The sequence below is a fragment of the Enoplosus armatus genome, chromosome 20 (genome assembly GCF_043641665.1).
Source record: "Enoplosus armatus isolate fEnoArm2 chromosome 20, fEnoArm2.hap1, whole genome shotgun sequence".
In the NCBI taxonomy this organism is placed as follows: domain Eukaryota; kingdom Metazoa; phylum Chordata; class Actinopteri; order Centrarchiformes; family Enoplosidae; genus Enoplosus; species Enoplosus armatus.
Window position 1 is genome coordinate 6,613,101 of NC_092199.1, and position 13,100 is coordinate 6,626,200.

General features: G+C 41.8%; 1 protein-coding gene across 2 annotated transcripts in view; it reads right to left on the bottom strand.

Annotated features, from left to right (window-relative positions):
• dock1 (dedicator of cytokinesis 1) overlaps positions 1–13,100 on the bottom strand; it is a 164,684-nt gene that overhangs the window by 118,193 nt on the left and 33,391 nt on the right. For both annotated transcript variants that reach the window (XM_070927703.1, XM_070927702.1), the window contains exons 15-19: positions 12,506–12,604; positions 11,627–11,699; positions 8,291–8,394; positions 7,527–7,710; positions 1,627–1,724 (exon numbers count right to left, since the gene is read on the bottom strand). In XM_070927703.1, coding sequence (XP_070783804.1) covers positions 1,627–1,724; positions 7,527–7,710; positions 8,291–8,394; positions 11,627–11,699; positions 12,506–12,604 — 558 coding nt within the window. The remainder of the gene's footprint in view (positions 1–1,626; positions 1,725–7,526; positions 7,711–8,290; positions 8,395–11,626; positions 11,700–12,505; positions 12,605–13,100) is intronic.

Below are 13,100 nucleotides of genomic sequence, written 5' to 3' on the forward strand. Positions count from 1 at the left end.
AGGGTGGACATTTCACATTCAGCGGGTGACATTAAAGTGATAAATGACCTTAGGCCAAGTGAATATATCTGTAATGTCAAGAGGAACAAGACATTACAACAGTATAAGATGAAAGACAAAAAATACATGATAACAGTCAAAAGTATGGATCTCAATAATTAAAGTATTTTTGAGAGCTGAAGCTGAAAATCAGCAGCCTGGAGACCTGGGCACTGTTAACGCTATTTCGTGAATAAATACATCCTAATTAGAGCTGGGCGATAAATTCATTATTATCTTAGTATTGATATTAATATTTTTTCAATTATGATCAGGATATGAATCCATTGAATAGTGATAAACAATAATATTGAATTCTTGTCAAATCCTAATCCCAGATATTAGGAATGCAAACATGTTGAATATGAACCCATATAACCTGTATGGTGCACCTACATGGCAAGTGAACTCCTGCTCTGACAGTGCTATGTGCTACCCATTACACACCCTTTGCAGCTGTTAACATGAGTCAATGTAGTTCTATGAAGACAGTAATAATTTCGCTGTCAGCAGTACCTCAAGAAACACTAACTATATACACCCTTCCTCTCTGGGGAAACATGCTCAATTTACTCAGCCAATTCAGAGGCAACGTGAAAACAGATGTAAAAGTGTCGGAAACAGAGCTATCGCTCTATACTGTGCTTGGTCTGTCATCTCAGAATGGATGAGATTCATCATGTTCTCAACGAGAAACAAACATAGCGTGCGCTACGGGGAGTTTAAAGCTCAATTCAGTCTCACACGGGCCAGACTGTATTGCAGAGACGAGGGAGGAGTGCCATGCTCACTCAGAAACAGTATCACATCAGAGGGATAGAAAAAAATGTATTATGAGAAAAACACTTTTCAAACATCTTTATGCAGAATATCTCATACACAGGATGCGCCCATAGCAATGCATACCCTATTGATGAATTGTCTTTTAAATGACAACATGAAAATGTTATCTATTTGCACGCCAACAGCCTTGGAGCGCTTTGGAGAGATTGAGTGCTAATGTGGTGGTAATAATAATCACACCCCTGTGGTTTAATGAACTGGTCCAGCTGTGGATGACACATCTATCTGGCCTGATCAAAACTGTCTGGGTGATGGACTTCCTCAGATACACTGCAATCTGCCACACCCCCAACCAGGCCATGCAAAACTTTCTCTAGAGAGTGATTCATTCATCTGCCCCACGCTGAGCACTTAAAGGGCCTGCCTATACTTCTGACAGCAGGTCATCTCCTCTCCTTCTGTACGCTGTGTGTGGTGCTGTGTGCTCCCTCCCTGTTGTAGACATAAAGAGGAAAAAAACTAGCAACCTGTTCACTCCGACAGGCAGTGAAATCATTTGTGAAATTGCTGCCAAGGAGCTGTAGCTTTCAGGAACACTAAGGATAGTGACTGCATTGTTTATGTCACCAGCTGTTGTGATCTTTATGTTTTTGCTAATCTGTATCCAGGCAAAAGGATGGGGTACATTTTAAAGGGTTTGTTAAGATCATTAGTTTTTGCTCCAGAGTTTTGTGACTCATCAAAACAAAAGACAACAGGCAACGTGTAGGCAGCACAGTGCAGGATGACTTTCGACCCTCTGACCTTGACGACTTCGCCACCTTCCACCTTCATCAGCTGACGCAGGTTCTGCTGCAGCAGGCTGGTGTTGGAGCGCCACTTCAGCAGGCCAAGTAGGTCCACTGAAAAACACAACACAAAAATAAAAAAACAAGTCATTATTACAGAGCACAGCTGGAACTTCATCAGCGTGAAGAGAGACGGAGAGGCACCGAGAAATGACAATTAAGGTTGAACATTTGAAGTATTGAGGTCAGTCATTTGTTTAAGAAGTTTCCCACACGCACGCACACACACACACACACACACACACACACACACACACACACACACACACAGTCAGTTTGTAAATTTCCCAAATAGAGTGTCATTCTATTAGACCTCTCACTTTAATCACGGAAAATGAATTTAGGCAGGATGCGGATGAGTCATGATGCGATTAATCACGCTCACGGGATCGCTCGTTTAGACCACCTTTGGCAGATTATCAGATTGGGAGCTTTAAAAATGCACTCATGTCGATTTGTTAAGGCGATACCAGCGCTGTGAACACCAGTCAGACATTTGTCTTTCAAAAGGTGTGAGCCAGGCGGAGACACACGGTGTCAGAGAGACATAAGTCAGTTTAGAGGCAAACTTCACCAACTGTTAACATCAATATCAGTTTACTACTCTGCCTGTGAAACAGGTGTCTAATGTGTTCTGTGGTGATCCTGTCTTGAGCTTGGAGATTACTCCCCCTCTGCTGCATCAATTATGACTATTATTTTTTATTTCTGGAATCCTCCAACTTTATGGAAGTGCAAGTGTCAGTCCAGTCTAGCGCTACAACTCATGATTAATTAATCAATATTGCTTAATCTGCTGGCTATTTTCTTGATTCATCTATAAAATGTCAGAAAATTGCCCATCACAATTTTCCAGAGCCCAAGGTGATGTCCTCAACTGTTTGTTTTGTCCGTTCAAAACCCAAAAGGTCTACAATTTACAAAAATATAAAACAAAGCAGCAATTCATTGCACCGGGAAAGCTAGTAGGGAATATTTAGCATTTGCTTAAAAACGACAAAAAAGTAAAAAAGAAAGTTGCACATTATTTTTTTTTTGTTGATCAAATAATAGATTGACTAATCGTCCCAGCTGCAGTCCAGTCCTGATGTAAGGCAGAAAGAGAAACTTTCTTATAGTAGATTCATGATGTATTATTTACCAAAGCCTGCAGAGAAAAGGCAGCTAAGCTCAGGTAAACATGGTTTACAGAGGAGCCCTGCCTGACTTACTTGACTCCCAGCATCTCAGGCCTTTCTGGGACCCTCGCTCCTAGCTGCGCTCGCTCTCTGTTCGCCATGCATGATTGGCTATGGGAGAGCCAATCAAGCATGGCGACACTGTGATGGATGCCTATCATCTGCAAACCTGACAACCTATCGGGATTCAGTCAAAAGACCCTGTCTAAAATACCAGGGACCCCCCTCCCTAAGGAGATATAGATGTGAAAATTGACGGTTTAGCACCTCAGACAGACAAATGGAATGAAATGAGAATAAATCATCAGGCAGCTTGGGCCCACTGGGGCACTGCTGTTAGAGGCCACACACTCTGTAGCACATGGGACAGGGAGGCGGGGTATGGGGGAGATTTGCCTGGGAGTTACAAGAAAGGGAGTGCCTTCAACAAATAACATCTGCTTGAGAATGGATGTCTTTGCAGGCAGATGAATTTTAAAAAGCTACAAAACCAGCAGATGGAGAGTGGTGGAATAATTAATTCTGGGAGAATAGGTTACATTGTCACTGCACAACTGAAATGCAAAAGACTTCACATTACCATTTGAATGTTTGTTTACAGTACATCCTGCCTGACAAGAGCGGTTTTTGTTCATTTTTACAAGTAAACAAAACCACTAAGTAGTCTTATTAGCTTATTCTTTTTTTTCTTTAATAGTAACAGCCTTGTATTTGCTTTTAAAAGTTTAAAAGTGCAGGCTTTTTCAACACAGTGATGTAAGAGGAGCGTCACACACAGTATAAACCTCAACTTCTCTACTCTACTAAACTATTTTTTCATCAAATATTTTTCTCCTTCCAGCCAAGGTAGGAACAGGATGTTAATACATCTTTCACCAGGCCAGGTCCTCTCCCAGCTCTGCTGTCATTAGATCTCTGCTTCTCCTCCAGCCTCCGTTTAGTGAAGCAAACTGCAAATACCCAGGGAAGAGCCAGAAGCCACTTCACACGAGCTCCCAGCGCTGGGAGACTGCCTGCATAAATCTAGCTTAATTAAAAAGAGTGTTTCATCTCAGATGTGGGGATCAGGGATGAGGTGCCATGTGTATGAAGCAAGCAGTCTGTTGCATGGGGCACTCAAGTGGCGTTCTGACGGAGTAAGTCTTCAGGAGAAAAGTCTCGTGAGTAAGCAGTTAGGCTGAGGTGACTATGAACTGAGATGATGATGGAGCAGTTTAGACACACTTCGGGCTGTAGCTAACAATTATTTTCATCATCGATTAATATGTCGATTATTTTTTACAATGAATCAATTCATTATTTGTTCAATAAATACTGACAAATGGCCATGACAATTTCCCAGCGCCCAAGGTGACCTCTTATTCTAACGAATGGTCAGGCAGCACCTTGCATGGTAGCTCGCTGCCATCAGTGTGTGAGTTTGTGTGTGAATGGAATGAGAGGCAAGTTGTAAAGAGCTTTGGATCAAAGTGTACATAAATTCAGTCCATTTACCATTTACCACTGACCGACCAACACTCCAAAACAAACCGGGTACATTTACAATAATATACCACAGAGAAAAGGAGCACATCCCCACATTTGAAAAATGGAACAAGCACATGAATGTTTGTTCTTGACAAATTATTTTAACAATCCATAGATTCTCAGACGTGGTTTTCTCTATCAACTACGTGACTACAAATCACTGTTGGAGGGTAAAGAGGTGTCTAAAATTGTAAATGAAAAATCAGAATAGAAGGAACATTTTTAAAAATGGAGAAATTGTACAGGAAGATAGAAGGGTGAGTGAGTGAGTGAGTGAGTGAGTGAGTGGGTGAGTTGGTGAGTGAGTGAGTGAGTGAGTGAGTGAGTGAGTGGGTGAGTGGGTGAGTGTTTTGGTGACTGACTAGCTAGTGAGTTAGCTGTTTGGGTGGGAGTTTTAAAGAGCTTCTAGGTTTTAATAAAGCAGGCAGACTCTGGCACAGCCAGAGATAGATTCGCTCTGCGTTGCTTTATTAAAAGAACTTAAACCTTTTCCTAGAGCTTTGGCGTGGGATGACATATCCTGGGGGGCCCGCACACACACACGCACACACACAAACCTCTCTGTTTAATCAAACTCAGTGTGCAGTGACGAGGCAGTCTGATCCCTGAGCACCTATTGGTGCCTTGCAAATTACCACCACAAAGTGCCAGGTAAATATCAGCAGTGGAGCTGCTCTATAGGACTGAATCGTCTCACCAGGACACACACTGCTGCCCATCTCTCTCACACCGGGAAAAAGGGAACGCATGGACAGGAAAGCATGGTGGACAAATATATAGAGAGAATGGTTTTGATTGATTTCTTCTTGTATGTTATATACTGTACATCTACAATTTAGACAAGGCCACTAACATTACTTATCTATCTAGTGTAATCAGTGTGGGTGGGTTCTGCTTCTATAATTGAGGCTGCTCATCCACTGACATCACCACCCACTGAGCAGAGTAGGAGGGCACACACGACTGTATTTAAATGACAACTTATACCGCAGACTAAACTTAATAACTCTCAAAGGGAACATTACTGTAACAACATGCAACACCCACCTCTTTCACACAATGTAAGCAGCAGCACAACATTTTTCTGGGGTCCACAGTGACCTCATTACTGAGGCTTTATGGACTTTCATTGTGCACGTTATCAGGGCCACATCTAGGTGAGCAAAATTGAAAAATCTACTTTTTCTCCCATACAGGTCTTTGTTAGACGGGAAAGATTTACCACAAGGTCACATAAGGCCTCCGCATTAGTAAAGCGGCTGGTAGAGATCAATGCAGACAGAGAGCTGTTGCTCTTCTTCAAAGTAACTGTCAGGAGAAAATCCTGTGTTTCCAAAATGTCAGCACATCAAGATCAACAACCATGTGTTTTTTTAATCATCCAAAAGGTTCAGAGAGGGTTCCAGAAGTGCAAGAGGCATAAAACTTTTGCAACTCCTCCCAACCTGTAATGTGAGCGGAGACACTAAAGTCACATAATCTGAGGTTTATAACCTCAGATGCTGAGTCCATCATATTCACATTAGTGAAGCTACAAAGTAGCGCGATCTTTAAAGCGATGTCGCCATGTTCCCAGACCAGATCTCCTCTGGCCTTATTTTATTATTGTAAGTGTAGTTTCAAAGGGACTGTCTCATATTTAGCACCTGAAGAAGGTAAAAACTGGTCCAAAGTGCTTCTTTCTGCAGGCATAGACAAGGATTATTCTGTGAGCGTTCTGATACTGCAAAAAGACTGCAAAGTGCTGGACCACACACAACATCAATTTGCTTCAACCGTTCACTCCAATCATTTCCTTTCACTCCACCCTTGCTTGACTATTTAAAATTATCTTTGCGTTACCATGAATAAAAACATAAGGGCTTGATGCACTCCTTATTCAAACTGGGTGTTGCTTTGGGCAAGTAAAAGAATTAATTTCAATTCCAGTCAAAGTTAGCCTGTAGTGAATCTGTCCCTTCTTCACTCTCACGCTTTCAGGCTGTGGCCAAAAAAACACTGAGACGAATGAGGAAGCCTTCATTTTGGCTCTAATTAAAATGGTGACTCAGTCCTGCATACCAACAAAAACAAAGAAGCACAAAGCATCAGGCGCAGAGGAATGCAAAGCAGACGCTCTGGATGTCTCTGTTTAGAGTAACTGTGAAATCAGAGCTAGGAGCATTTGACCACTCACACACAGTGAGACAAGTAGACAAGCTTTTCACACAGTCCACACTGGGACAACCACAGGCTGGAAATACCAACACGTCCAAAAGAGTTTACTGTAATGTCTGCTTGGATTTATAAACATGTATAAAGGCTGGGGGAACACAAGAGGCCAAAATCCTTAATCCATGAGCCACAGGGCAGAGATGGGGATTTCCTTTGCTTAATAAGTGTAGATCTTCTCAGCACCCTGGGAAATGAAAACAATAGTCCACCAGATTGACAGAGCAGAGCTGTCGTGCGCTCAGCAGAGATGGACTGAAATCTACTGACTGATAGAAGGGAGTTGAGGAAGAAAAAGCAGGCAAGAAGGATAAAAGGATGAAGGAAAACCTTTGAGTGAGGGCAAATGTCCAACACGTGGACACGTGTAAAGACCAGGTGAAAGGAGTGAAGGTCCCGGAGTCCTACTTTAAGTGATGTATGGTTACTGTGCATGGATAATCTGTCTTTGAAAGTCAGAAACTGCGGTCCAAAGCTGGTTTCAAAATCCAGGGTCTACTTGGCTAAAATATATTGAAAAATATATTTCTCTTTAGCGAGAGCTCTTTTTGCAAGTGAATGTGAGAATGGTTTATGCTTCTCTGGGCTCACAAGCAAATGCACAAAGGTGACGTCGGTATACACGTTCGCCTGCGTTTCTTTTTTACTTGTACAGCCTGGGGGTCCAATAGGAAGCAGTTTCACGTTTAGCAAACAACAATGTAAAGAAAACATAGAGCAAATCAGGTAACGAAAGTCTGTCTCATCCTGGTGGCTGTGTAAATGCACTACTACATCCGTGAAAAGTAACGTGAAAGAATTTTGATTTATCAACATAAATGGTTGCGACAAGGTGGGCAACGATATGAAGTGCCTTGAAGAGGAATTTAGTTTCCTGTGTTCTGCTAGAATTAGTTCTGCTAGAAGTTACAACAACTAATTGAAGCATAGAAGCTGTTACCATTCTGCGTAAGCTTGGTGGAGCAGACCAGGGTGGAGATCTGAAAGGAGTCCTTGCTGATGGTACAGTTGCCCAGGTTCTGGGTGCTTTTTCCGGTGGAGGAGTAGCCCTTCTCCTCCAGCTCCAGCTTTGTAGCAGGTAGGTTCAGGTAGAGAGAAGAGTCCTCCAGCTTCTTTGCTTCTGCCTAGTTTTCCAGGAAAGACTCAGTTATAAATTGTAAATTGCTGATAAATTAACTGAAGTAGTTAAAGGAGCTCATTCATTTTTGCAGAATAATTGAAATCCATATCTGCAGTTTATGTTGTAATGAAGTGCTATGTTTTTTTCAAGATGCGTTTTCCTTTTGTATGCTAGCACTGAACCCGTTTTTAAGCCAGTTGTTGCATGTGAGAGTAATAACAAAACTCTTTGCCAAACAGCAACTTTGACTGACAACAGCAATGCAAAACATAAGAGAAATTTTTGTTAATTAACTTTTTAATTAACATAAATGGGCACCAAAACGCAAAGGTATCATTATACAAGGGGTTTTAATTGGAAAGTAATTTCATTTCACTGTGGGGGCTGATGCGTACCAACTACACAATTCTCCATAGAAGGCAGTGAAGCTATTATTATGGCAGCTTGCTAATAAGACATGCCAATTTTTCACCTCAAGAATCATCTCTGTTGTGGTCATGACACGAGGAGCGTGGGCCAGTAACAAACATACGAGAACACGACAGACTGACTTCTAACTGTGTTATGGGATATTTCACATTTACCTTGTACACGATGAGATCATGCTCGCCATCCCTCAGAGTCGTCCCATCATACCTCATCAACTTCACGAAGGACAAGGCAAATATCTTCTCTGATTTGTCTTTGGCTGTGGGAGGAAGCAAAGAATCACATGAGGGAGACAGAAAACAGCCAGATGGGAGGAGATGTTGATCATTGTTGTTTACATTAGAGACTGACTGTGTTCATACATAATTTAATTTCCTTTTGCTTTTTGTGTATATTTGCAAACAAATAGACCAAATCTCATGTACAAACATATATAGTATGTGTTTATATGAAAAGTGTGTATCTTCAGGAAAACAACAACGACAACGTGAGAGCTGTTAGAGACAGGCTCCACTGCATCCCATGCTGCATGGCTGACTTTACAACAAGTCATTAACAAGGTAGCAAACGAATAAAACAGATAATCCCAAATGTAAATCTCAGCAGTACAGGCCCTGAGTCAGCTCCTGAGTTGGCACAAGGATCTACTGTTCCCTTCTGATGTCTACATTAATGCTGTCACTGTATCTGGGCATGAGTTGTTTTTTTTGTTTTTTTTTCCTTAAATGAGGCATCTACTGTATTAAGGGCAATTATACATGGGTGTCAATTAAAGGTTAATTAAAAGCTGATGCATCCAGCATCTGAATATTGATTTGATTATAATATAAATATATGTGATTTATAAAAAACATATTTGCTCATTTTAAAAGAAAGGCATAATTCACTTTTTTAAATGATGGATGAAGACATCTTGTGTGTCCTCTTCCTGTTAGCATATGAATAAACACTTGCAGCTGAGACCAGTTTGTATAATCCTGCTAGGGTGGAGAAGAGATGCTCATTGCTTGTGTGTATGTGCACACACATGTGTGTGACTGTGTTTGGGGGTGTGGAGGGGAAGCACTGCATAAACAAGCAAGAGAGTTATGACTTTGTCCTGTAACCAAGCGTTTGGATGGGGCCACATATATCATCATTGTGGATCAACAAGCTCAAATTTACGTGCAGGGAGACATGATTCATCGAAGTATCTTGCGCATTCTATCTGCATAAATCCCCTCATTGGTTTGCTGCCTGCAGCCTCGCCGGTGAATAATTGCTGGGCTGGATTGAGAGGAACCAATGGAGGGAAAACACTATACTCATGCCATCCAGTTGAGAAAAATGTATTAGTGACTTCCAAAGGAGAGCAGAGAGCTCAAAACTCAAAAAAGGTCACTTTCAGGACAGAGCTACTTTTTTTGGAGCCAATCAAAGTCAAGTTTGTGTGGAAGTTCTGCAGACTTCCACCTCTAAGGTGGGCTGTCACTTCAGATTAACGTAGAGTGTACTGTGCCACATTTTACAGCCTACCCTCTACCCCACTCACCAGGTAGCGGTATAATGACAGATGAAACAGAAGCGAAAAGATGGCGGGGATCTCTTACAGCCACGGTTGCATCTGTGATAGCAGCCATCAGTCTGATGAGGCCTGACAATGTTAGAGTGGTAGTCTGATGCACTGTGTTAAAGCTGGCCTGATTCTGAACCAGGGGGCTGAGATACTGAGCACATGAGCTGTAGAAGTGGCCTTGATGAGCAGCTCTGTCACTCTGTGTTTCTACTAAAAGTTCAGCACTAGCTAGGAGCAGTGGAGGAAGCAGGAAGGACACAAGATGATGACGGCAGAGGCAGACAACTGAAAGAACTTCTTCTGACAGACTATCTCTACTCTGCTATTCTTCAAAAAATCTTCAACCTCTCTACATGTGAAGTATTTCCCTATTTTGTAGAATGTAGACAATACATATTTATGATATAATGATAACTGCATTCTGCCTTAAAATGATTAATATCACAGAGTAACTGATTACAGAATAGGTAATAATAATGTGTTTACAGGCACACTAGTATCCTTGGCATGGTCAAGGTTTGGAGTATCCCTGTCATGTGTTTGCACATGTAAACATCCTAGTCTCAGAAACGTTCATTAACTATTGTTCCAGTTTTGACCACAATCATTTAAACATTGAGATGAAAGTTTAAGTCTGACACATGGTGATAGGGAGGATAAATTGCATCAATTGGCACTCTTGTCTTCCATTACTGGTGATGGAATAGAGAAGCTAGATCCACCGGAGTGGTAAATGCAATAGCTTCTACAGTGTCTGCAGGCAGCCAGACATCAAAGTGGGTTCATCCTCAACTGCTGAGGTTACTTAGTCAGTGCACAAACAACAAAAACTGTCTAGAAGTAGTAGTCAAGAAGAGATATGTCTGCACAGATGCAGACAATCAGAAACTTGAATAGAGTTAGAGTCATGTGTACAGGAATGTGAATGACCAGGTGTCTCTATGATGGGATACTATTGTAAACACACTCACTGACCGGAAAATACACAGACACACACCATACACAAATCCATATAAGAAAGCCATTACACCTTTTCAACATATCTCTCTATTGTCAATTGTCAGTGACAAGTGAAAGTTTGGCAGCATCAGCATGCCCCTGCAGTCCCACAGTCACTTGAGGTGAGCCAGTTTCTAAAGCAACCGTTACAGCAAGATAACAGCGAGTCACAGAGTTTCAAAGGCATGCCTCGTAACAGCATTAGCTGCAGAAGCAAGGTGCCAAGCATGACAAGAAGGCTCTCCAAGTGGATTATAAGCCAGCACTGAGCTCTGAGACCTGGCCATTTCCTGTCAACCACCTGCATGCAGGTGAGAAGCAAACAGAGCTGAAGGATTTTGGAACAGGAGGATGACAGCAGCTGCAGATTACTTTACTCAGGAAAAGGTATACTTTCCCGCGCTGTTATCCTCCAATTCTGCTTTGCCTTGTGTGCCATATGAATTGATTGTTTTATACAAATACACCTGTCATGGCTCCCATTACCCCTCCAAAATCATTTTCCCTGCACCACTCCTGCTGCTGGAGGGATGGCCTCGCCATGTGGCAAGCAGATGGGATGGCAAGGCCAGTACCAGGTTTCCCTGCCCTCTACACCTCCAAAATTAAAAAGGATGTTAAAAAACAGAAGGACATACAACACTGGCTACATTCAGCTAGACACTGGTCCCAATAAACAAATGAGTCCCCTCAGGCATTTTTCACATCCCAGCTGTAGTCTCTGACAAGCCACTCCGTGATGCTGCTTTGTGCAGGGGCAGACTAATGCCTCTGATTAATGTGACAAAGGGTGAGCTTCAAAGTATTTATCACCGTGCAACACATCTGCTTGGATTGGATATCTTCCATTATTTTTGCTGTGGATAGATTAGCAGCCAATTGTGCAGCTGGTCATCGGCAAAACAAAAATTATTCAGACGCTGACATTTGTACTCACAGTCCTGTGATGAGCGGTGGCGGAAGGTGAACCGCAAGTGGCTCCGGTTCACGTCTTCAATAGGAATAGCAACCTGAGATAAGGGACAGAAAGAGTGTGAGACACCTACACCCATGAACACACTCACAAAGCAGATATTTTTGAGGGACGCACCAGGAGCAGAATATGCCTCAAATTGTAATTTTCATACTGTACAGAAAAGAATGGAAAGCAGCATCGTTTGCAAACAGTTTAGTTGTGATGTAAAGTGAAAGCAATGAGCATCTTTTCTCCACCCTAACGGGTTTATACAAACTGGTCACAGCTGTGTTTATTCATATGCTAACAGGAAGTGGACACAAGATATCTTAATCCAAACTTTGCTGCTTGAATATCAGTAATAAACAATTTTTAAAAAACTGGATTATTCCTTTCTTTTAAAATGAGCAAGTCCGATTTTTAAAGAGGCAAATCATATATATTTATATTATGATCAAATCAATATTCAGATGCTGGATATGTCATCCTATAATTAACTATTTCTGTCATTGCACCTCCCACTCACACTCATATTGTAAAGTGATTCGTGGTAAGTGAGATAAAACATGCAAAACCACTGACCACCAAAACCACTGTGGTCCTGGACTTGTGGTCCAGTATCATGCTGCCACCACATTAACCATTTAATCAACTGTATGGTTTAATATTCATCAATGTCTTTCTATTCTTCAAAGCTTGTACAAATGACTGGTGATGGAAACTTTTGTTGTGATGAATAATGGATTGAAGAATTATATCAAAGGACAGTATTGCAGTCAAGATGGGAAACAATGAATAAAATATTACTCAGGATAACAAAAAATAAATATTAAGGAGGTAGAGGTAAGGAGAGAGACACACCTTTATTGTTTCAAACCAGCGTGGCTGCTTTACTTGGTAGTAGATGACAGACTTGTACTCATTGATGCCCTCATCTCCAGCTCCGGGGAAGATCACATTCTAGATGAAGAGGAGGAAACACAGATCAAGTTATCAAACAATACGACTGGTTATTGTAGCTCTAGGTTCATTCAAAGTAGCAAAATCATGTTATTATCACTCCGTCAAAACATTAGCACACTCACAGCATGTGGAAAATCGACTAGCACTTATTTCATAAAATGTAGTCCCTGGGGCAGAAAGCCTAAATCTAGAAGAAAGGCCTTTAAAAGTCTGGATGCACTTTATGCATGAGCAACTGCCTGTTGGCTGCCAATCTCATGACAGCATTGTGGAAATAAGAAATAAATTAGAAATTAATTATTTAAGAAGGAGGGGCCGTAGCTCCCATGCAGGGAAGTGGAGGGAAATCAGGTGCAGGGAAGCGGACCAGCTGGTGCTGATGGATCCAGCCATGTAAATTGGACTTCCTAGTGGGTCCCCTGAGTTTCTACAACAGGCCAGGGTCCATATGTAAAATACTACACGCCCCCCTGGGGGATATGGCACGATTTGG